This window comes from Agelaius tricolor, unplaced genomic scaffold (genome assembly GCF_023055355.1).
Source record: "Agelaius tricolor isolate 1412-34295 unplaced genomic scaffold, bAgeTri1.0.p SCAF_30, whole genome shotgun sequence".
In the NCBI taxonomy this organism is placed as follows: domain Eukaryota; kingdom Metazoa; phylum Chordata; class Aves; order Passeriformes; family Icteridae; genus Agelaius; species Agelaius tricolor.
Window position 1 is genome coordinate 2685872 of NW_027269290.1, and position 25992 is coordinate 2711863.

General features: G+C 48.4%; 1 protein-coding gene across 1 annotated transcript in view; it reads right to left on the bottom strand.

The window, feature by feature from the left end:
- Positions 1–8344, bottom strand: part of CACNA1S (calcium voltage-gated channel subunit alpha1 S) — a 63349-nt gene extending 55005 nt beyond the window's left edge. Inside the window, exons 1-2 of the mRNA XM_071450197.1 lie at positions 8184–8344; positions 2560–2665 (exon numbers count right to left, since the gene is read on the bottom strand). Coding sequence (XP_071306298.1) covers positions 2560–2665; positions 8184–8344 — 267 coding nt within the window. The remainder of the gene's footprint in view (positions 1–2559; positions 2666–8183) is intronic.
- Positions 8345–25992: the final 17648 nt, after the last annotated feature.

Consider the following 25992-nt stretch of genomic DNA (forward strand, 5'->3'; position numbering starts at 1 on the left):
ACAAGTTTCTTTGTTACAAGGCAGTATAGAACTTTCTAACCCAATGGACGGTTGTTACAGGGTTTATTTTGCTTTCCTAACCTATCACCTTTACTTAATTCTACTGCACTGTGGATAATTTTATCCAGTGGCTTCTGTCTCACATGTACACAGATGCTTCTGTTATAACTTCTAAACTCCCAACCTACTCCATACTATTACATTACTACACTATAAACTCTTCACCATCTTATCAATCCAGTTTCCCACTTACTTAAGGCAGATTCTTACTTACAACTATAGAAACATAAGTTTATGATTTTTCTACTTAATGCCTGTGTGTTGTATTTTTACATCCATCCAAGCTTCTCCCAAGGCTGCAAATCAAACCCTGCAATGTCTGTGAAAGTTGCTGTTTTTCTGATTTCCACACACAAAAAGCATGGGGCAAGGTCCTCACTGCCCTGACTCAGTTTCCCCTCCTACATTTTGCCTTCTCAATAATTTCAACATCTTTTTATAAACTCAACCTTCTCCAGGGAGGATTGGGCAATGAAGAGACAGAAAAGGGACAGGGAGAGATTAAACACATCACAGCACCTCTCTGCTGCAGGAAAATGCCTCCACAAGCCTTTCTCCACTACCTGCAGGCTGCAGGTTCTTTGCTACTTTTCTCTGCTAAGGTCAGGATTAAATGTGTGAGATGGTATTTCTTGTTGGGACTCAGATGTTTATCAGTCCTTATCTCTGTCACAGCCTCACAAACCCTCAGTTCTACAGCACTTCACTCTAACAAACTAAAAATGGAGCCCTGTCTCTCTCTCTACAAGGCCTTCTAAGGATAAACTATCCAATTAAGAAATGACACCTAAATTATTTTTATTTTTAACCCAATAACCAACCTCCCATGCCCTGAAATGTGGGCTTTTTTATCCAATTACACAAAATCACCCAAACCCATGGAGAAGAAGGAGAAGAAGAAGGAGCAGCCTCTGCCCTACAACCTCCATCTTGCTTTATCTATATTTCTATATTCTAAAACCCCAAACTCTAAGTTTTCCACACTGTGATGTGACACACTTCTATTCACACTCCACACCCACAATCCCAGTTCTACCATTCCATTTTGGAAGCTTCTCCATGGCCTCAGGTCAATGCAGTGTTCTCCTGGGGGTCAGTGCCTGGCAGCACAGAAAGTCTGAAATTCTCAGCATCCAGGGTTCCAACAGCAGGCCTGTGCTGAGCATAGCCTGATGCCCCAGGTGATGGTGCCTGGCTAAATTCTCAGCTGGCTTTGCTCCTACAAAGCCACCAGAACATGGTGACAAAGGGACAGCAAGCAGGAATGAAAGAACAGCAGCCTGGGGCTACCTGGCTCTGGACACCAATTGCTGTGGCAACAGGCTGAAACATCCCCCAGTAGGGTGCAGCATCAGTAATCCAGGGGACAAAAAATAAAAAGAGATGGAATTTCATTGATGCAGTGAATTTCCATCACTTGGTCCTTCCCATGGGAAAGCTCCTGGGGCAGCACCAGCCCCTCTGGGAGCCCTGTGGGGCCAGGGCCACTTCCCCCCTTATCCCCACACACACCTGGGCTTCCCCCAGCTCTGCCCCACAGGGCTCAGCCCCATCCCAAGCCCTCTCCCAGAGGGAATTTCCATCCCCTCTGTCCCCATGGCCAGCCTGCCCCAGCCTTGCTTTCCTCTTTTACCCCTCCCCTGAGGTAACAGCACCTCCCAGAGCCTGCTGTGCCCCCCAGCCAGGGAGGAACCCCAAACCAGCCTGAGGGGTTAGGGAGGCTGGTCAGACCAGCCAGGAGCATGAAGGAACACCCCAGGATCTCACCCTCCTCATCCTGAGGAGTCCTGGAACCCCATTTCATTAAAAGGGGGATTTAGATGTTTGGATTCAGTCATTATACTCAGTGTCTCAATGGAAATCAATGTGGATTGAACCACAGTGGGGATCTGAAGAGTAGAAAGGTGTGGCAATCTAAAAATAGTGTAAATTGTTGATCTGGGACACATCAAAACATCATATTCCAGGAAAACTGGAGCAACTGTGGAAGAATATGGAATAATGATTAGAAAGGAGTAACCTTTCTGCCTAACAGAAACAGGTTTTTTTTCCTCTCTTAAATAAAAGATAACAAAATTAAAATAGAGTTTTGAAAGGAAAGGTCAGAAAAAAATTATTCCAAAATGCTGCAGCAAACCATTGAAGCCTTTCTGGAACAGGATGTTTCTTTTTGAAAGTGTGATAAAAAATAAATCAGAGGACATTTTTTCCTTCATTGGCATCAATTCTTCCTTCATGTCTACTCCACACACAACCTGCTGCCTTTGATCTCTACCCAGAGGCGCTTTCAGCCCCTCTGAAAACCCATTTTGCAGTCACTTCTTCCCAGCCCTGCCTCCCAGTGACTGCAGCAGCTTTGGCTGGACCAACACTGCCTGACAGCCCCTGGGGCAGCAGATGGCCCCAGTGCAGCCTGTGCCACCCTGCAGCTGTGTCACCCCAAGCCACCAGCCCCAGAGAGCCCTCAGGGCTGCAGGAAGGGCCCCAGGTGCTCCTTACCAGGCTGGAGTTGGCAATGTTGGTGTCATCCTCAGGCATGGGCAGGTAGATGGCCAGAGCAACACAGTTGGCAAAGATGGTGAGGAGGATGATGATCTCGAAGGGTCTATGAGGAAGTGTTAAGGAGTGCAGACTGGAAAGAAAAAGCAAAATAACCCCACCCCTGTCCTGTCCTATTTAGGGCTATTTAAAGGGGGTCCAGCTCCTTTAAAAAAGAATTACAATCTCTACGAGCAGATAAATATTGATTTCCCAATTATACTGTGGGCCCTCAAGCAGCCATCAACAAAGAGTGTGTTAAAGCTGTACACTACAAAAATATAAGAACTTTACGACTCCCTCCCCATTAACAGGCTAACCTATATTTAAATAGGAGAATTAATGCTAGAATGAGTAACCAGGGTCCTCCCTCTATGAAGCAAGCTTACATCTGTACATTATTAACAAATCACCAATACACAACAAATCAACAAGCAGAGTATTAAATATCTTGTTAACCCAACAGAGGAGCGTCCATTAAGAAAGATTAAAACCTGTAAAAGGAACTAGGCAAACCCATCAAGGCCCAATTTACCAAAACCACAGCCTTCAACCAAAAACAAGTATTGAAGGTGATGCCTGCCTGGTGTGGAGAACCAACCCCACCATGGGGGCAGAGCACAGAAAGCAGCCAGAGCTCAGCCTCAGCACATCCTCAGGGCCAGGAGAAAGGGATGGGAGAGCTGGCAGCTTCCCCCTCCTCATCCTTCAGTGAACCACCCTGAAGGGCCAGGAGCCTTTTGCAGAATGCAGGCACTGAACCTGTGGAGGAGGTTTTACAGCAACTTCTGTGAGCCAGAGGGAAGTTTGATAAGAGGATCCACGTTTACCCCCGAAAGAATTTTCTACCATAGAAACCAAGAAAGAAAGAAGGATAAATAAGAGAAATCTGCAACTGCCTATTCTAATGAGCACTTTGTCTTTCCTGACCAATGAGTAAACTTATGGGTTCTGTAAGAATGCATAAAAAGCATGCATGCTAGAATAAAAAGAGTTGGAGGCCTTCTGGAAATGGAGTGTTGCTCTGTATTGTCTCTGTCTCAGCTAGGACATGAACCCAAGCATCCCCTCCCGAGCAGGCAGGCCCTGGCTCCCCCTGCACTTGGCATCCATGAGGGAGACTCCTGCTGCTCAGGTCTCACAGGGGCTCCATGGCCCCAGCTGAAGGCATCTGGGACAGGGCAGCTCATCCAGGGGCTCCTGTGGCAGACATCCCCAGGTGTCCTACAGCCGTGGTGGCCCAGGACAGGCAGCACTGCTGTGCCTGTCCCCAGGAGTGAGCACAGCCTGAGGGCTGTCCCACCCCCTTCAAGGTAGAAATTGTGCTGTTTGAGCCCTATAACACCTCAGAATAAAAGGGATGACTTTACTATTTCCCATGAAGACCCTGGTTCAGGCACTGGGTCACTCTCAAGCTCCTGCTACTGTCACTGCTTTGCTGGGCCTTGAAACCCCTTGGACAAGCTTCAGCTCTCACCTTCCTGAAGCCTCCAAAGAGCTCAAACTCTGTCTCCAGGGCCTCGTTTGCAGCCAGGCCCTCCCTCCAGGGATCCCCACTCTCTGTTTCCTACAGCATTCTCCCTTGAGGGCTGCCTTGGGCTCTGGTGGCCACACCACTGTGCAGCCCAGTATGACAGAGCAAGGGCCACCATGCTGTCCACAGCAGCCTGAGTGCTGTCAGCTCTGTCCTGGACTCATCAGAGGCTTTGTTTCCTTTTCTGAACCTTTCTATCCATCAACATGATGACACTTTAAAAACTGAACTCAGCTGGGAAAGCTGCTCCCCTTTGTGTCCAGGTAATGAGGCAGAGCCCTGGGCAGAGCCTTGGGCAGGGTAAGACAAGCCCTCCTTGAAGGGTGACCTCCACTGGAGCTCCTGTAACTGGAGCTGAAATCCACTTGCTGCCTGTGATTCTGGCACAGTTATGAGGCAGAAATGCAGTGGGACAGATTGAACCAAAAAACAGACATGTGGATAACTGGGGACAGTGTCTCTGCCTCCTGCCACTGACACAGAGCCTCAGCATCCTCCTCATCTCCTTGTCTTGCAATCTGACTTCTTTCTGTTCAGCACACAGCATCCAAGGGTCCCCACATCTGCCTTGCAGCAGGAATTAGGCCTCTGTGGTCCTTCAGGGTTCCCACAATCCTCCCCCATCTGCCTTGAAGTTCTCCTGGCTACAGAATGACCTGAAATACCAGGGTGTGTCACAAGTGAGACACGTCCCAACAACCATCAGGCTGTTGGACTGCCTTGCACACAACACCCAGTAAACTGCAGAACATTCAATTTCCTTGTTCTGATGAACATATTTCTTGAAATGTGAGCAAATTTCAGCACAAAACACCCTCTGCCTCAAGTCAGCCTTTCGCCCACCCTGGGCTGAGTGAAGTGATGCTCCCCACACTTCAACTGCTTGAAAAAGACCCCAGCCCACCCCTGTGGCTCAGCTTTGTGCTCTGACAGCAGCAGCCACACAGCAGTGATGGGCCCAGGGAACAGGAACCCACACTGCCACACAGAACCAACAGCCCAGGCATGGCAGTCAGATTTTCTGGAAAAATCCCTTTACCCAGGATTTCTCTACTGGGAAGCTGAGAAGCCTCAGAGAAAAAGGAAATCAATATTATCTCATTTGCTTCTCCTGTGTTTTGCTGCTTTGGAATGTGGTTGGAGATTGGTATCTTCTGTGAATTGTTTTGACTCATTGGCCAGTTGGGGCCAAGCTGTGTCAGACTCTGAAGAGAGAGTCACAAGTTCTTCATTAGTATCTTTTTAGCCTTCTGTCTGTATCCTTACTGTAGTCTTTAGTATAGTTTAGTTTAGTATTCTTTTATATAATATAGTATCATAAAATCATAAATTAGCCTTCTAAGAACATGGAATCAGATTCATCATTCCTTCCAACGACGGGGTCCCAGAAAATACCACAACCAGGTACCCCCACACAAGAGGGCCACAGCTAATCTCCCCTTGGCAGCCTGCATGGCCCTGCAGACCATAATAACCCAGAGGAACTGGAACGACCCGACCCTGTCACATACCCTGGTCTCTGAGTGAGGGCAGCCAGGTGCAGCTGGGTATAAATACAGGCAGGCACTGCAGAAACCTGATTCCCTGGATCGTTTGTCCTGCACAGGTCAGAGCCACCTGCACATGCCACCGTGCTGGGGGCACCCACTCGTCCCCTGTGGTGTTGTGAGGTCCTCAGAACAAGGTGAGAGATGAGAATTGGACTCCATGTTCTCAGAAGGCTGAATATTATATTATATTATATTACATTACATTACATTATATTACATTATGTTATATTATATATTATATTATAGTACATTACATTACATTATATTATGTTATATTATATATTATATTCTAAAACTACGTTAAAGAAAGAGAAAGGAGGCATCAGAAGCCTAGAAAAGAATAAATAATAAAAACCCATGACAGACTCACAGAGTCAGACACAGCTGGCTGTGATTGGCCATTAATTAAAAACAATTCACATGTCTGGATAAACAATCTCCAGACCACATTCAAGAGGAGCAAAACATGGAGAAGCTGAGGCTTCCCATCTTCCCAGGAGAAGAAATCCTGGCAAAGGGATTTTTCAGAAAATGTCATGGTGACAGTCCCCCTCCAGAGCACTGAGGCAGGGAAGACCCTCCCTGTGCTGTGCACTTGCTCTGGCACGTGCTGGCCCAGCAGGAAGAATGTGTTTGAGCATGCTGCAAGATGTAAATCCTATTTCCAGCTCCTCCCTATAGTATTTAGGGAGCCCCTGATGTAAGGAAATTATTGGTATTTAATTCTATTGATTTAGAAGGTTGAATAATTGTTTTATTAAAAATATATTATATTATATTATATTATATTATATTATATTATATTATATTATATTATATTATGTTATACTATACTATGTTATACTATATTATATTATACTATATTATACTATACTATATTATATTATGCTATATGATAGTAAAAATATATTATACAGATAAAGATATATTATAAAGAAATATTAAAATAATATTATATTATACTATATAAAAGATGTATTTTAAAGAAAATCTCATGACTGTCTCTAGACAGTCAGGTATCGTTTTTTTTTTTAATTGGTTAAGGAAATAAAATAATCTTAAGTAGAATTTAATTACTAATTCTCTTTAGGTGAACTATTTTCTTAATACATTTTACATGTGTAAAAACAACAGGAGCAGAGAATAGAGATAAGAATTGTTCTCTCTTTTTCTCTCTGCGTTTCTTCAGGAAAAATCCTGTGAGAGAATGATGTCTCTCTCTGTTCAGAGCATGTGAGTGCCACACCTCCCCTGCCACTCAGGCACACACACAAGTTTCCTCCTTTCTCAGTGCCCATTTAAGACATGGGCACAGTTCCCTTCTGTGCCCACAGAACCATCATTTCTCGAGCCAGAGACACAGAAAATGAGAACTCCCCCATTTTGGCCCTGCTCCCTCTCCTGGAGGACAGAGAGTCCCCTTGCAGCAAAGGAATGAGGTCTCAGCCTCCAGCAGCACCAGAGCTGTGAGCATGCCCTCATGCCTGCCAACAGGGCTGTGGACAAAGCAGCATCCCTGGGCATGGTTTTGGTGTCCCCACAGCAACACAGCCAGCCTAAGGTGACCAAGCCACCTCCCAGAGTGAAGCCTGGCCAGGGGTGGGATCATCTTGCCAAGGCCAGGAGCACACAGATAAGGCTCAGTAACTAAAATGAGAAAAGATGTGGTGGAAGAGCTTGATTCTGTTGCCCAGTCCATCATTTTTGCTACAGCCCAAACGTTTTGCTGAAATCAAAGTGAAAATTTTCATCTCCCACTCTCTTCCTTTACATAAAATATGGATGAACAAAGTTCTAGTTTGTGGATGCATGACAGAAACATGCCATCTTGGTATTTCTGAGCTACAATGCCCCAGTGAAAAGGTCAAAAAGCAACACCCAAACTACAACACTAAGCCAAAGGCACAAAGAAGGACTATCCTTCTGAACAGTAGCACCCACAAAAAGCCTTCACCTGTGACAGCAGTACCAGGGAGGGATGGGATAAGGGGGCTGAGAGGACAATGGAGTCAGCAAGGATTTGGGGGAGGCCCCCACCAGGGCAGAGCACAGCTGTGGGATCAGATTGTGATACACACAAAGAGCCATCCCAAGCAACTCAGCAGGGTCTTGCTACCACCCCCAAGCCTCCAGAGTATCACATTGTCCCCACTGACCCCATCCCCACCCCTGCCACACCAAGCCCCCTCCCCTCTCAGCAGTCTGTCCCCCATTGCTCCCCAGCACACAATACACACAACACATTGACTGCCCCCAGTCCCTTGGCCCAGGCTGTCCCTGCCTGTCCCTGTCCCACCCCACCCAAGGCCTGACCCACTCCTCAGCCCAGCTTTCCCCAGCCAGCACAGCCATTGCCTTTGCCATGCATCCTGCAGGGCTCCCTGGGTGCCTCGCTGCCTGATGAGACAGTACAAGCTGGAACAGGCTGCCAGCTCTCCCCAGCAGCCCACCAGGCTCACAGGCACACACACACTGCTGCCAGCCCTGCAGCCACAGGATACTTCCACTCCACGATGCTGATGCAGGCCTTCCTCAGGGGGTTCTCCAGGGTGAGGCAGAACAGAGCCCTGGGTGGACGAGGAGCTATCGGTGGTACCGGCTTCTTGGACTTCTCCTTCTGCTGCCTCTTCTTCACGTCACCCTGGGGAGAAGAGGGCTCCATGGTGTTGCTCCCCTAGCTGTCTGCTCCCCTCCTGCCCTGCAGTGGAGCCCCCCTTCCCCAGGTCCCAGAGCTCCTCTGGCTCTGTCCCCTCCGTGCAGCCGGGGAGGCGCTGGGGGAGTGGAGGCTGGAGCCTGCACTCGCATGTACAAACACACAAAGCATGAGTTTAAATTTAGATCCCAGCCTGGCTCTGGGTGCTGTCCCAGCTCCTGAGGGCCCCTGCAGCTGTTCCCTCTTTACCCAGCACATGGGGAGTTGGGCGAGTGCTTGGCGTGCCACGGGCTGGGCTGGGGGTGGGACAGGCTGCCCGGGCTGGCCACTGCCTCCGACAGAGGAGCACCCGTGCCGAGGTCAGCTCTGTCCTCAGTCCCCACCTGCATCATGTCCCGGCTCAGCTCTGTCCCCACATCCCCACCTGCATCATGTCCCGGCTCAGCTCTGTCCCCACATCCCCACCTGCACCATGTGCCAGCTCAGCTCTGTCCTCAGTCCCCACCTGCATCCTGTCTCAGCTCAGCTCTGTCCCCAGGTCAGCTCTGTCCCTGTGTCCCCACCGTGTCTCGGCTCAGCTCTGTCCCCAGGTCCCCACCTGCACCCTGTCCCGGCTCAGCTCTGTCCCCACATCCCCACCTGCACCATGTCCCGCCTCAGCTCTGTCCTCAGTCCCCATCTGCACCGTGTCCCGGCTCAGCTCTGTCCCCACATCCCCACCTGCATCCTGTCCCAGCTCAGCTCTGTCCCCAGGTCAGCTCTGTCTCTGTGTCCCCACCGTGTCTCGGCTCAGCTCTGTCCCCAGGTCCCCACCTGCACCCTGTCCCGGCTCAGCTCTGTCCCCAGGTCCCCACCGTGTCCCTGATCAGCTCTGTCCCCATCTGCACCGTGTCCCGGCTCAGCTCTGTCCCCACATCCCCACCTGCACTGTGTCCCAGGTCAGCTCTATCCCCAGGTCTCCACCTGCACCCTGTCCCAGCTCAGCTCTGTCCCCAGGTCAGCTCTGTCCCCAGGTCCCCACCTGCACCTTGTCTTGTCTCTGCTCTGTCCCCAGGTCCCCACCGTGTCCCGCCTCAGCTCTGTCCCCAGGTCCCCAGCTGCAGCGTGTCCCAGGTCAGCTCTGTCCCCAGGTCAGCTCTGTCCCTATGTCCCCACCATGTCCTGGCTCAGCTCTGTCCCAGGTCAGCTCTGTCCCCAGGTCAGCTCTGTCCCTATGTCCCCACCATGTCCCGGCTCAGCTCTGTCCCAGGTCAGCTCTGTCCCCAGGTCAGCTCTGTCCCTAGGTCCCCACTGTGTCTCGGCTCAGCTCTGTCCCCAGGTCAGCTCTGTCCCTACGTCCCCACCGTGTTCCTGCTCAGCTCTGTCCCCAGGTCAGCTCTGTCCCTATGTCCCCACCGTGTCCTGGCTCAGCTCTGTCCCAGGTCAGCTCTGTCCCCAGGTCAGCTCTGTCCCTACGTCCCCACCGTGTTCCTGCTCAGCTCTGTCCCCAGGTCAGCTCTGTCCCTATGTCCCCACCGTGTCCTGGCTCAGCTCTGTCCCCAGGTCCCCACCCTCACCGGGAAGCAGCCGGGTTGCCCAGGGCAATGTGCATTTGCTGAATCTCATCCTGCAGGGTGAGATGGAGCAGCCAGCTCTGGCCAGCTCCCAAGGACAGTTTCCCCCCTCATCTCATCAGGCCCTCCTCTGCAGGATTTCACCTGTGCACACCTGGACCATGTGATACTGGGGCTGTAGGGCCTTCGAGGCTGGGTCCGTTTCACTTAGGACACCCCAATCTCAGAGCTCCAGGGAACCATGGTGAGTCCAAAAAGTGCTCAGGCTTGTGTTATATGGTCTCCTCGGTCTCATAAGCTCTTGGAGACCTATATCACACCCAAGATAGCTCAGCTACCTTAGAAAGCATAAAATCAGCAGGATGGCTTCAGTAGCAGTGTTGGAAACAGAAAAGTTTTAATAAAAGGCAAAATAACAAAACTCTTTACAGAGAAAAACTGAGCCAGGTGCAAGAGGTTCTTGCTCCTGGTAAAACACCTCACAAAAGCTATTAGTTTCTTTGTTCTTTTCTTTTTCTACTAAATTGCTTAGGTGGGACTTTTTAGCTCCTGTCCAATTGGTTATCCTTAAGTTTGAGGTGAAGTCCCCAAAGTCTTGTGAGGTGTGTTTTTACCTAATTGAAGAAGCAAACTTCTGGGCTTTTTTCCTTTTTAAAGAGACAAAAGATAGTTTTATCACTCTGTAAACAAAAGGCACATTCCTATAGGCTTGCTTTTCTGGAGGCACAGAGGAAACCCTTGGCTGGCACTGGTCACTTAAACAACCACTTGCTTAGCCTTACCAAGGTAAGTCCTGCATGCAGGGTATGGAGGATGCCTGGGGATGCAGGAACCCAACCAGCCTGGTGATGCCTTGTGAAGGCTGACCTAGAACAGAGAATCCCTAAAGAATAAAGTAGGGATTTATTAAGAGGTCTCAAATAGATCCACTTTGGGCAGCACAACCCAAAGTGGTCACAAAATGGATGACAGGTCATGGGGTCTCACACTTTTATAAGTTCTGGTCCATTTGCATATTGGAGTTAATTGTCCAATTACAGCTTTACCTCATGCAGTCCCATCCTTCTTGTTTTTCTCTCTTCATTCCACGTTGTTTGTGCTCTTGGGCCTGAGATTTGGATCAGCTGTCCTTGGGTCCCCAGCTAGAGAAGGAATTGTTTTGTCTACCTATTCTGTGGAAAGAGCTCAACATCCCCTAATATGAAGCCTAGACTTACACACTAAAGCAGAATAGAATCTGAAAAATATAAAGCTAAAACCTGAGGCATCACTAGGCTGGATTGTGTCCTGCCAAGCCCTGCTGGGCTTGGGAAAGCCTGACTGGATGAATGGTAACCCCTGAGCTGAGGTAAGGAGAGAGGCAGGTTATCAGCACCTTCCACAGCAGGCGACTGAGGCACCAGAAGTGTTATTCATGAGGGTTTTCCTAGGATTTTCTAGACTGTCAGCAAACTAACTGCAGCCATCTAATGTTCCACAGCAAATGTTGTACAGATGTTACAGCTGTTGTGACTGCCCAGCTGTGCCCCACTCACCCTGGGGCACCCCAGGGTGCTGCTCCACCCAGGACACTGTGCTGCCTTGCTCACAGCTTCCTCTCCCTGCCTTTGTGGGGTCATTCTGCCAGGCAGGGAAATGCTTGCCAGGTATGCAGCCAGCTGTGCTGGAGGCCAGAAAGGAGTGACTGGGGAGCCCAGGGCAGGGAAAGCAGCTCCTGCAGCTCCTGCAGCCAGTTTTGATGTCCTTTGGAGGAAGATGCCCTCGGTTGTGAAGGGGTTCACAGAATCACAGAATGGCTTGGGTTGGAAGGGACCTTATGGATTATCTCATCCTAAACCCCTTGCCATGGCCAAGGGCAGCCTGCACTAGGGTTAAATCAGCAATCTGCCCCCTTCTACACCACTCTGCCGTGCAAATCAAAGTCAAATCATTTCTGCTGCGGGGTCCAGCCCTGTTTCCGTGTGAGGCAGATCCCTCTTCTCACTCAGCCGTCATTTTCCCCTAAACCCCAAGTGCAAGGCAGGAGCCCTATTCCCCTGCTGCCGGTGCAGAAGAGCCTGTGCAGGGACAGCAAGGCCGCGGGGCCCATCTAGCGGGGATCTCCAGGACGAGCATCTGGGACACCCTGGAACCCGAGGGGGAGGGCGGCCGGGCTGGGCAGGGCATCCCCGCAGCAGCCCCGAACCGCCCTGAGCCCCGCCGGGAGCTGTTGGCACATGTCGGATTAACCCCTTTTGTGACCCACAGATGGGGCAACTGAGAGGCGTTTTAAAAATTTTTATTCTATTTTTAGCCTCGTGTGAAGAGTGAGACAATACAGATGTTATAATTCACACTATCACAATCAGAAGCCAATTATTTCCTAATTACAATACCTTATAAGCATTTCTTGGCCTATCAGCTTTAGCCACACCATGCTGCAAATGCCTTAAAGCCAGTCATCTGAAATTGTCCCTCGTGGGTCTTAATACAATGCATCTTTCATAGTTCTATTTCTCCAAAGGATCCAGTCTTACTTGTAAGGCCATCCTTTGAAACTTGTTTCTAGTTCCATTTCTTTCTCAGCAATGTCTGTCCTATTCCATGGCATTTCTCAGTCAGCATTTCTTACCTCAAGGTTTGCATACAGATGCACACTGTGTGAGCCTTCTGTCAGATTTTCTCATTTCTAACTGGCACAGGGCACCAAACCCGGCCCACGGCTCCAGCACCCACGGACAGTGCTCTGCCCGTCGGAGCCGCTCCCTACCTGCCCAACAGAGACTCCTTCCTCGTGGAACCTCCTCACAGCCGCTCTCCTCTTCCTCGTGGAACCTCCTCACAGCCGCTCTCCTCTTCCTCGCACACTTCTGGGCGTGCACATTCCTCTCCCGCTCCATCACCACCCCGGCACGGCCTGGGGAGGGTCCCAAAGAGATGGGCTGGGATGGGGATCTGACTCCCGCAGGTGCATCTCTTGCTGCCGTGCCGTGCCGTGCCGAGCCGTGCTGAGCCGAGCCGTGCCGTGCCGAGCCGTGCCGAGCCGAGCCGTGGCGTGCCGTGCTGAGCCGAGCCGTGGCGTGCCGTGCTGAGCCGTGGCGTGCCGTGCCGAGCCATGCCGTGCCGATCCGATCCGATCCGAGCCATGTCGTGCCGTGCCGTGCCGTTCCGAGCCGAGCTGAGCCGTGCCCTGCCGTGCCTAGCTGTGCCGAGCCGAGCCGAGCCGAGCCAAACCGAACCGAGCCGAGCCGAGCCGATCCGTGCCGTGCTGTGCCAAGCCGAGCTGAGCCGTGCCGTACCTAGCTGTGCCGTGCCGTGCCGAGCCGAGCCGATCCGATCCGAGCCGTGCCGTGCCGTGCCGTTCCAAGCCGAGCCGAGCCGTGCCGTGCCGTGCCGTGCCGTGCCGAGCCGAGCCGAGCCGAGCCGAGCCGAGCCGAGCCGAGCCGAACCGAGCCGAGCTGAGCCGAGCTGAGCCGAGCCGAGCCGTGCCAAGCCAAAAGCTGCGGTACACCCTCGCCCGCCGCCGCTGCCGGCCCCACTCCCGCCCCTCTCCGGCCCCGCAGCTCCGCCCGCCCTCGCTCCCGGAGCTGCTGCGGTACCGAGCGGTTCTGTCTCCGCACGGGACTCGCTCCCGGAGCGGAGCAGCACCTCGGGCCGCCTCTGGGTGCGGGGCGGCGGGGATAGCGAGTGCCGGTGCCCGCAGCTGGGGAGATGCTTCGAGAGCTGCGGGGCAGGCAGAGGCGCTGGGCTGGCTCTGCAGCCGTGTGTGCACACGGATCCGCTCGTGTGTGTGTCTGTGTGTCTGTGTGTCTGTGTGTCTGTGTGTGTCTGTGTGTGTCTGTGTGTCTGTGTGTGTCTGCGTGTCTGTGTGTCTGTGTTTTTCCACCCAAGGACTGAGGGATGATGAGCCAGAGGGGAGCAGGATGAGGCTTTGGTGCTGCTGGCGTTCCTGTCATCTCTGTGGCCAGACACACATTGGGTATGATAGGTGAGGAATGCCATGGGTGACCCTCACAATTAAAGGCAAATATTATGTATATGTTAAGAGAAGTTTTATAGTTATGTTTTACACCCCCCTTGCGTTGTTATCAGGGGTGACCTGGCTTTGGGACATTTGGGAGGGTTGGCTCGTTACTATGGCAACAGCTGACCTCCAATCAAGATTTAAGGAAGTGACCTCCACCACTGGACAGCGAAGAGGGATGGAACAGATGGACAGAACTTTGGGAGTGGCTAAAGGGTTAAAAGGCAAAACCTCCATTGTGTGGGTGAGCACATGGTGGGGAAAATCCTTTGCTCCCGGCACTGTAATATTTTCTCCATTCAGTCTTCTGTTGTATTTTTGATAAGGTTTTAATAAACCTTTTAAATGTTTTGGAAGTGAGTATCCTTTCTCACATGGGTATGTCCATGTGTCTGTACGTGCACACACGTGTATAGTTATGTGTGCCCACTGATGTCACCAGTGAATGGTTTGGCCACTCAAAGGTACTGGCAAAAATCAGATTTTACTGCAAATTTGTGAAAGTGCAACTTAAGGGAGTTGAATTATGATGTTCACCCTGTTGCTGGCTACATGGCTGAAGTATGCATAGGAAAAACAGACTGGAATCCATTTAGGATGATTTACATGAAGGGGATTTTACATTTACTGAGGATGCAAAAGGGTGAGGGTACAAAAAAGATAGTGGTGGCAAAAGTAGTTTAGCAGCTAGTGGCAAGTAGATAGTGGCCAAAGGGTTTAGCAGCACTCAGTCATGGACTGATTTAACAATTAAACATTCAATAGCATTTTTTACACTTTAACAGTGGCTTACTAACAGATTCATGATAAAAGCGTTCATAGCAGAATCAAATCACACACATTCAGAGATGTGTACATCTGTACTGATCTGTGCAGAGGAACCTGCCAAAAATTCCCCTTGGGTTCAGTGAAATGTGTCACATCCCTTAGTGATTCTCAAAGGTGGGGATTGCACCTTGAGGGCTGTCAGGGGTGGGGGATTGGTAAGGGAACCAAAGAATGAAGAACAAATCAGCATTGAAGGCAAAAGGATCAACAACCAATAGGAGATCAAATACTAAGAATTGTGTCATTTAAGACCAATGAGTGAGAATTTCTTTGGGGCTTTGTATAAATATGTGAAAATCTGCTAAAGAGGCATGTGTGACAGAATGAATCTCACTGCACAACCCAGGCACGTGTGGATGAAATAATTTCTGTTGCACATCCTGGCCAGAATAATGACTAAATTCTCTTTCCTATCACATCTTTCCTATCAATTCCAAGTTTTCATCCTGGCCATAACCCAAGTTGGGAACAATGGTACCATTCTACTCAAGTTAGAACTCTGGTGAATGATTTACCAAGGCTAACAGGGATAACTGTTAGCAGTTATCCTTTGTTATCCTTTGTTTTCCATCTTGGTTGGTCACTGAAGACTCCTGCTCTTGGAACCCTGGATGCTGAGAATTTCAGACTTTCTGTGCTGACAGGCACTGACCCTCAAGAGAACACTGCATTTGACCTTTGGAGAAGGCTTCCAAAATGGAATGATAGAACTGGGATTGTGGGTGTGGAGTTTGAGTAGAAGTGTGTCACATCACAGGGTGGAAAACTTAGACTTTAAGGTTTTGGAATACAGTAATATAGATAAAGCAAGATGGAGGTTTTAGGGGAGAGGCTGCTCCTTCTTCACCTTCTTCTCCATGGGTTTGGGTGCTGTTGTGTAATTGGATAAAAAAGCCCACATTGTGGGCTTGGTTGTGGGTGGTTGGTTATTGGGTTAAAAATAAAAATAATTTAGGTGTCATTTCTTAATTGGATAGTTTATCCTTAGAAGGCCCTGTAGAGAGAAGGACAGGGCTCCATTTTTAGTTTGTTAGAGTGAAGTGCTGTAGAACTCAGGGTTTGTGAGACTGTGACAGAGATAAGAACTGATAAACATCTGAGTCCCAACAAGAAATCCCATCTCACACATTGAATCCTGACCTTGGCAGAAAAAAAGAAGCAAAGAATCAGCATCCTGTTGCAGTCAGAATTATTCCCACCTTTACCATGCTCCAATATAGTCAGGGACACTTTACCACTCAACTGGTACAGTCAAGGGGATGCTTTAAGAACCTATAAATGAAAAAACACACACTTCTGAGATAATATTAGTTGAGGAGGTAATAAAAAGCTGGTCTTTATTGGAGGCCTTCAGGAGCAGTTATGAAAAAGTGTCCATAAAAGCCACCGTCCCACAGGGTGAACACAGTTTTATAAGTTTAGCAAATTACCATAATTGACTAGAATTCCCAATTAGAAGCACAGGTGATGAGGTAATTCCCCCTTCTGGTTCAACCCTGTCATGGGTTTTCACTGGCTAAACACTATCAGCAACAACAAACAGAACCAGAGACCAGTGACCCAGAACCACAGACCCACAGACCCACAGACCCACAGACCCAGTGACCCAGAACCACAAATCCAGAACCACAGAGCCAGTGACAGTCAGAACTACAGAACCAGTGACAGCCAGAACCACAGACCCACTGACCCAGTGACCCTGAACCACAGACCCAGAGACCCACAGACCCAGAGACCCACAGACCCAGAACCACAGACCCAGTGACCCAGAACCACAGATCCAGAACCACAGACCCAGAACAGTCAGAACTACAGAACCAGTGACAGCCAGAACCACAGACCCACTGATCCAGTGACAGCCAGAACTACAGACCCACAGACCCAGAACCACAGACTCAGTGACCCAGAACCACTGACCCAGCTCCAGTCCCAGCCCCACTTACTCAGTCCCATTCCCAGTCCCAGTCCCATTCCCATTCCCATTCCCATTCCCAGTCCCAGTCCCAGTCCCAGTCCCAGTCCCAGTCCCAATCCCATTCCCAGTCCCATTCCCAGTCCCAGCCCCACTTACCCATTCCCATTCCCAGTCCCATTCCCAGCCCCACAGTCCCAGCCCCAGCTCGTCTGCCTCAGGCGGTGTTGGCGGACGGGGGAGAGGGAGAAGGGGCTCCCTCACAAACAAGCCCACAGGGCAGCCGGGCCCGGTGCCCCTCAGGGTGGCAGCAGAGATGGAGAAGGGGCTTCCTCAGAAACACATCCACAGGGCAGGGCTCAGTGCCCCTCAGGGTGGCAGGGGAGATGGAGAAGGGGCTTCCTCACAAACAAACCCACAGAGCAGGGCCCGGTGCCCCTCCGGATGGCGGGGGACATGGAGAAGGGGCTCCCTCACACACCCACGGCACAGCCGGGCCCGGTGCCCCTCAGGGTAGCAAGGAACATGGAGAAGGGGCTCCCTCACACACCCACAGTGCAGCCAGGCCCGGTGCCCCTCAGGGTGGCAGCAGAGATGGAGAAGGGGCTCCCTCACACACCCACGGCACAGCCGGGCCCGGTGCCCCTCAGGGTAGCAAGGAACATGGAGAAGGGGCTCCCTCACACACCCACAGCACAGCTGGGCCCGGTGCCCCTCAGGGTAGCAAGGAACATGGAGAAGAGGCTCCCTCACACACCCACGGCACAGCCGGGCCCGGTGCCCCTCAGGGTGGCAGCAGAGATGGAGAAGGGGCTCCCTCACACACCCACGGCACAGCCGGGCCCGGTGCCCCTCAGGGTGGCAGCAGAGATGGAGAAGGGGCTCCCTCACACACCCACAGTGCAGCCAGGCCCGGTGCCCCTCAGGGTGGCAGCAGAGATGGAGAAGGGGCTCCCTCACACACCCACGGCACAGCCGGGCCCGGTGCCCCTCAGGGTGGCGAGAGGGGCTGTGTCAGGAGCCTCGGAGCTGCGGCTGGAGCGGTAGGGGCACACCCGGGGTGGCAGCGAAATGAGGCAGAAACTCTGAGCCCCAGCTGAGCCGCAGGTGTCCCGGCAGGCACGGGATGCTGGGTTAAAGTGTAGTGAAAAAACCCAGAGCAAGGGCGGAAAACAGCGAGGCTGGGCAGCGGCAGACAGGCTTCACAAACAGCTGCCGCATGAAGCCAGGAAATGCTAAGTGTTATAAAGGAATACTGCAATTTAATAATTAAGGAAATTTATGTGAAATACAAAGCTGTGTTTCGTGTCAGGTACAAACAGGCGACGTGTGTATTTGTGAATGCAAAATGTGTGGACCCCGACAATGGGAGAATTCTATTAGAATTCTGTGAATTCTAATAATAACTGAGGAAAATAAAGCACGGAAAAAGGCCTTTGAACCTATCTTTTATTTGCAATTCACCCTGGTTGATTTAGGAGCATTGGAATTAAGGTGTTAAGGATGTTGCTTTTTGCTTGCAGTTAATCCATAAAGAGCTCTGCAATAATAACCTTCTGAAGTATAATTTTAGAATATTACTTGTATCCTTGAAACTATAGCTCTGGAATATATATAAAGGAAATATGCTTATCTCATGCCTTATTGAAGCAGAGAAAAACAGCTTGAGAAAGGAAGATGAACATCACCTCAAGGATTTATGGTTTCGACCAAAGGGAATCTGAACATCACTGTTGTTAGATTTATAGTCTCTGCAATTAAAAGGTGGATCCACATCTGGGGAGCTGGACTCCCCCAGGTGGGATTCGTCTTTCTTCTTTTGCATACTGGACCACCACCATCTGGGATGCTCCTTTTGAGATACATCCTGAGAAACTAAGATCACAATAGTGTATAGAATTGTGATGGAATAATTTGGAATACAAATTGCTGATGAGAAAAAAATTGGAAATAGAAACTGCTGAAAAAGCTGATGAGTACCCCTATAAATACCTGTAAGCCTCAACTATTGGTGTGCAGTTGGAGGGAAAACTTCCCCCACTGTACCCAGCACTGTATTGCTCATACTTTACCATATTAAATAATAAATTGATTGCTGCTTGAATATTGGCCTAGTCAAGCTTCTTATTCATAGAAGATTTGGTGCGTTGGCCGGGAATTTCCAAATCCATTGAGGGAGACTCCTGATCTCAGGGAGGCGCCCACCTTGGAGGCTTCTGCCTCCAGTGGCCCCTGAGTGACGGGGGAATCTCTCAGGGAAGAGGAAATCCATAAGGTAAATTATAAGCAAAGAATTTTGAGCACCCGGGGTCGACTGCAGTAAATTCACCTGTAAAAACTCGTGCACGAAGACCCAGGTGAGAAAAGAAGGCTGTAAGTATCACTTGGTTTGGTGGGATAAGAACGGGTGTAGGTGTGTACGAGTGTGAATGGTGTGTGTATGAGACGTGACCTAGTGACGAAATGAGAGTGGAACTCTTCTAACCTCGGTTTCGCTACCCCGCGAGGGGAGCAGCAGGTGAAGGAACGAAGTGTGTGGAGGAGGATTTTCTGTATATAAAAGGTCAGGGGAGGGGGTGAGATAAGATAATAGTACGGAGAGGATTTTTTTTTCCTGGTAAAGAGTCAGAGGCGAGGGGCGTTAGAAGGGACTTTTTATTAAGGAAATTCTTGACAAGAAGGGACTAAGGTCTGAACAAATGAGGTCAGAGCGAGTGAGGGTACACCCGTTCCAGAAAAATGGGTCAATGACAAAGCAAAAACCCAGGAGCTGGTATAAACCAGCAGGAAAATAAAGGTACTGAAAGTACTGGAAAAAGAGGGAGCATTTTGCCAGATATACCCCAGAACAGCCCCCTTGGGGTAATGTTAAAATTGTGGGACAAATGTGTATCCAGGAGAGGAAAAAGTAAAGAGAAAATGATACAATATTGTATGGTAGAATGGACTAAGGAAATGATATGACCTGATAATTTATAGTGGCCAATGTACAGGTCATCTGAAGGGTGGATCTGTAAGGCCTTGAATGCCTATGTAAATAAAAAGGACCCTATTAACCAAGAAGAAAGCGATTATGCTGCTTTATGGCATGGGTCCTGGCCTACTCCCCTGTATGCATTAAAAACCAAAAAGGAAAAGAATCAGTGGGACCCCTTAGATAACCTTCCAGCCCCTTATCTACCACAGCCAGCTGCACTGGCAGAGGTGCCTCATCCAGCACCCATTCCAGCACCCCTAGCACCCATTCCAGCACCCCTCGCACCACAAGCCCCGGTGGCTCCGCTCCCGTTGCCACAAGCCCCGGTGGCTCCGCTCCCCGTACTTGATTCACCACCAGCACACAGAGCAAGAAGCCAGGAAAGGGCACGAGCAGAAAGCAGTGGGGACAGCAATAAAGAAGGGAAGGGGGGGCAGCTGTACCCATTGAGGGAAGTACCATTAGTAGGAAATCAAGGGAGACCAGTCATTGGTATGTGTCAGCACCCCTGAACACTGGGGATGTAAGGGTGTTTAAAAAAGAAATGGGGAGGTTACTTGAAGATCCTCTGGAGGTGTCTGAAAGGTTAGATCAGTTTCTAGGACCCAGTATTTACACCTGGACAGAGATTCAGTCAATTTTAAGTATTTTATTTACAGCAGAGGAGAGGCAGCTGATAAGGCAGGCTGGCATGAGAATTTGGGATAGAGATCACCAGCAGGGACCTTTAAGAGAAATGAAATGGCCCCTGGCAGCCCCTAACTGGGACCATAACAATGACCAGGACAGGCAGAATATGGTGGATCTCAGGAATATAATTATTCAGGGAACCCAAGAAGCAGTCCCCAGAGGGCAAAATATTAGCAAGGCTCTGAATGAATGTCAGGGGAAAGATGAGTCACTCATAGATTGGTTAGAAAGAATAAGGAAGAGTATACAAATGTATTCAGGATTAGATCCTGATACAGCAGTGGGGGAAGCATTAATCAAAACTCAGTTTGTGGCCAAGTCATGGGACGATATTAGAAGGAAACTTGAAAAGTTAGAGGGCTGGCAGGAGAGAGGTTTGCAAGAATTGTTAAGGGAAGCACAGAGAATTTATGTTCACAGAGATGAAGAAAAGGCCAAAGCTAAAGCTAAGGTTTTGCAGCTAAGGTGGCTGCAGTAAAGGAGGTACAGAACGGTGGTGCATCTTCAGGGAATGCTAAAACCATGAGAAAAATAACAGGTGAGGGTACTAAAAAACCTACCTGCTTTTACTGTGGTAAGGAAGGACATGTTAAGAGGTTTTGCAAGAAACAGGAGACAGATCAAAACTGTTTGTAGAAGATTAACAGTGCCAAGGGCTCTATTTATTAGGGACCAGACCAATGCAAGAGCCCTTGATAAAATTAAAGGTAGGTCCCAAAGGTGAAGAAGTCACCTTTTCAGTAGATACAGGTGCTGAAAGATCAACAGTGCAAAGATTACCAAAAGGATGCAAAATCAGTGGGAAAACAGCTCAAGTAATTGGAGCAAAAGGGGAGACCTTTAAGGTTCCCATTATTGAACAAGTACTAATTGAAGCAAATGGAAAAGTGGATATTAGTGATCTATTACTAGTTTCAGAAGCAGAATGCAATCTTTTGGAGAGAGACATGATTCTTTCGTTAAAAATTGGTATTCAACCCCAAAATGATCAACTAATGCTACAGCTGTACAAACTGACAGACCAAGATGAGAGTAAAATATGTCTTGATGTCTGGTCCACTCCTGGGGAGATCCGTAAATTGGATATAGAACCCTTAAAAATCACCATTGTAAACCGTGGGTTTCCTATAAGGGTGAACAAAATATGCCTTTAGAATTGTACACACATTTGGAAAAATCTAGATGGAAAGAGGTTTGATAAACACTCAAGGGAAGAAGCTGATCCATCAAGAGTTAATGATCAGAGTGCTTGAAGCCCTGAAAGGACCTAAGAGAATAGCTGTAGTACATGTAAGAGGTCATCAACAAGAGTCAAGCTACTTGGTGAGAGGAAACAACACAGCTGACCAAGCTGCTAAGGATGCAGCCTGTAAATTAAAAGAAACTATCCAGCTGAACACTATAGTGGAAATCCAAGAGGAGCTGCCAAAAACCTATAATACTCAAGAGGAGGAAGCTATAAAAAGATTAGAAGCTAAGAAAGAGCTAGGAAGATGGGTACTATCAGATGGGAGAGATTTTATGTAAGGCTTATGCTAGAAGGATTCTAAGCCAGTTACACCAACGTACTCATTGGGGAACAAGAGCCTTATGTGATCACTTTTTAAATTATTATGGATGTATTGGAATTTTTGAGATAGCAAAACAAATAACACAAGGGTGTTTGACATGTAAAAAGGTTAACAAAAAATTAATGAGACAAGCTCCAACCGGCGGTAGGAAATTAGCCCACCGACCATTTGAAAGGTTCAGGTGGATTATACTGAATTACCAAGGGTGGGCAGATGGAAATACTTGTTAGTATTAGTAGATCAACTAACTCATTGAGTAGAGGCCTACCCGAACCACGGCGAAGTTTGTAGTTAAAATATTGTTGGAACAAATCATTCCTTGGTTTGGTGTTATCAGGGCTATTGATTCTGATCAGGACTCCCACTTTACTTCCAGCATCATAAAAGGAGTAACACAAGCCATGAGGATTTCCTGGGAATATCACACCCCTTGGCACCCCCAGAGCTCTGAGAGGGTGGAAAGAATGAACTAAACTATAAAACAGTAGTTAACAAAATTAATGATTGAGACCCAAATGTCATGGGTAAAATGTTTACCTTTAGCATTGCTTAATATAAGAATACTCCCAAATGCAGATACAAGACTTTCTGCATATAAGACGCTTTATGGAATGCCTTATTCCCAGGAAGTACCCCAAACATCGGTAGTCATAGCTGATATGACTATTCAAAAATACATCCAGAAGATGGGACAACATGTCCTAGAACTAAGGGAGAAAGGGGTAATTGCTCAATCAGCCCCTCTCAGATTTAGCATACATCAAATAAAACCAGGTGACTGGGTGCTGATTAAAAGCTGGAAGGAAGAAAGTTTGTCTCCTAGATGGGAAGGTCCATATTTAACTCTGCTGACCACTGATACAGCTGTCCCAACTGCAGAAAAAGGCTGGACCCACGCATTACGGGTCAAAGGACCAGTGGAACCACCGACAGAGACGGAACCACCGACAGAGACGGAACCACCAACAGAGACGGAACCACCTACAGAGACAGAACCACCGACAGAGACGGAACCACCAACAGAGACGGAACCACCGACAGAGACAGAACCACCGACAGAGACAGAACCACGACAGAGACAGAACCACGACAGAGACGGAACCGCCGACAGAGACGGAACTGCTGACAGAGACGGAACTGCTGACAGAGACGGAACCACTGACAGAGACAGAACCACTGACAGAGACAGAACCACCGACAGAGACGCCCGCTGAATCCCAGTGGAGAATTGCATCCACCCCCGGAGAACTGAAAATCAAGTTAAAAAGGGACTGATGTATGTCACGAAAACGCTCCTACCTTAAGCTGCAAAACCAATTGTACTCACGAGAGGTAGAATGTACTACTCCAAACTGTGTTATCCATGGGGTTGTTTTAAGTGTACAGAGTGTGAAGAATTTTGGTATACAAACCTACCAAGGGGACAGATCCCTATTGCTCTCTGCTGTAATTGTATGAAAGAAATAGAGAAAGAAACTGATAAAACTTTGTGAGCTGCAGTAAGGAAAGGATATATTAAAAGAGGTGATAAAGATTGGTAGAGAACTTGGGTACACGGAACAAGAGCAGGAATTGATTTGCAGGAAGTACCAAAGGCCAAATTAGAAAAAGTAGAGTGTGACAAGGGCAATTGGATACCGGATGAATATCAAATTAAAGCAAAAGAGTGGCAGGAAGCCAAGTATCGCTGGAAGAGGGGGAGGCACATACACCAACCCTATTGTAGTTGCACATCACCTGAATTCAGGGGCCAATTGGCCTAAATTAAAAAGAATTGGGCCACAACCACGATAAATAGAGATCTGAAGGCTCATAAGGCAAAAGGCAAAAATGAAGAAAAAAATATCAGTGACTAAATCCCAAGGTATAAACTCTGCTACCGAGAAGATCTACATCTCAGCCCTTGGATGCAACCCAAGGGGCCTTGAGAGAGGTAGAGAGTTAAACCCCCTGAGGATTATTTTCACTGTATTGATCATTGCCTCCCAGTCAATGGGTCTTAATAGCCTCACTCCTGAACTCCACATAATCCACGAGCGAGCTGCAGGATCAGAGCCCATTGCTCCAGCTGTCTGTGACAAATGCAATCACACTGTCTGGATCGGGGGGAAAGTGGAATCAATGTTCATGGCACATTCCCATGTTAGTGAAGTGGGCTATGACCATAACCAATTAAAGATGTGCACTATGGGTGGAAAATTATACTGGGTTGGAGAAAATTTAAAACATGGACTGAAGGTTTCTCCCAAAGATGGGCCCGTGTTAACCAACCTTCTCAAAGATGATGAAAAGAGACCAAAAAGAGAAAGCTTCCAAAGTTTTGGCCAGATTTGAAGCCCAGACACGAATGAGTAAGATAAATGAAAATTTATACAAGCAGAGGGGGGGCTGTGAAATACAAAGCTGTGTTTCATGTCAGGTACAAACAGGTGACGTGTGTATTTGTGAATGCAAAATGTGTGGATCCCGACAATGGGAGAGCTGTGAATTCTAATAATAACTGAGGAAAATAAAGCATGGGAAAAGGCCTTTGAACCTATCTTTTGTTTGCAATTCACCCTGGTTGATTTAGGAGCATTGGAATTAAGGTGTTAAGGATGTTGCTTTTTGCTTGCAGTTAATCCATAAAGAGCTCTGCAATAATAACCTTCTGAAGTATAATTTTAGAATATTACTTGTATCCTTGAAACTATAGCTTTGGAATATATACATAGGAAATATGCTTATCTCACGCCTTATTGAAGCAGAGAAAAACAGCTTGAGAAAGGAAGGTGAACATCACCTCAAGGATTTATGGTTTCGACCAAAGGGAATCTAGACATCACTGTGTTAGATTTATAGTCTCTGCAATTAAAAGGTGGATCCACATCTGGGCAGCTGGACTCCACCAGAAGGGATTCTGTCTTTCTTCTTTTGCATACTGGACCGCCACCATCTGGGATCCTCCTTTTGAGATACATCCTGAGAAACTAAGATCACAATAGTGTATAGAATTGTGATGGAATAATTTGGAATACAAATTGCTGATGAGAAAAAAATTAGAAATAGAAACTGCTGAGAAAGCTGATGAGTACCCCTATAAATACCTGTAAGCCTCAACTATGGGTGTGCAGTTGGAGGGAAAACTTCCCCCACTGTACCCAGCGCTGTATTGCTCATACTTTACCATATTAAATAATAAATTGATTGCTGCTTGAATATTTGCCTAGTCAAGTTTCTTATTCATAACATTTATTAAATAATCAAAGTATGAATTTGGAAAAAGCCACAAGCAATCTCGACTCTGAGCCAGGCAATCAGGGTTGGGGAGACTCAGGATTTGGCCTCTATCACACCAAAGTCCCTGTGGGTCTCCAAAATGTCATTTCTGGGGTCTATTTTACACAGTCTTTTGGGCTCTGGAAGGGGCTCTTCTTCAGCATATTTTAGCATATTATCAGAGTTTTCTTTCTTGCTGCCACACTTCCCAGAACCGGTGGATAATTCCTCTAATCCTGTCAGGTCAAAACTTTCTGGGATGAACTTCTGATGATGCCTATCAAATGCCTCCTGCTGGGGTCTTGTCAGACTGAAAGAAATCCCTTGAAATATCCATCCCTGGAGACAGTGTCCTCCTGGTTTTGGAATCTCCATTCTTTATCATGTAGCCTATTACTGCTTGTTGCCTGACATTGGCTTTGTACACAAAATGCTGTGGTTTTCATTTCCTTTAGCACAAATTATTTTATAACATATATCACTCTAAGGGAGATGGGGTTGGGGATTCGTTCCCAGTGAGACTGGAAACGTCCCAGTTCCTTGCAAACAAACTCTCACCCACGGTAAGGAGAAGCAGGGCAGGACAAAATTTGCACAGAGGCAGCAAATCCTCTGGGCAGCAACAGTCCAGCACCAAAACCCCACCTGTCTCCACTGTGATCCCAAGAGAGAGCACAAGAGAGCTGAGCTTCACCCTGATCCCCCAGCCAAAATCTTGCAGCATGTCTGCCCTTCCCTAGAGAAACCCCCCAGCTAAGAGACTGCAAACTGCACCCCTTCCCTGGCCACTTTGTCCACATCTTTTGTCTCTCTAATATCTGTATCTGTTTGAGAGTTTCCCCAGGACAATCTGTGCTCCTATCTC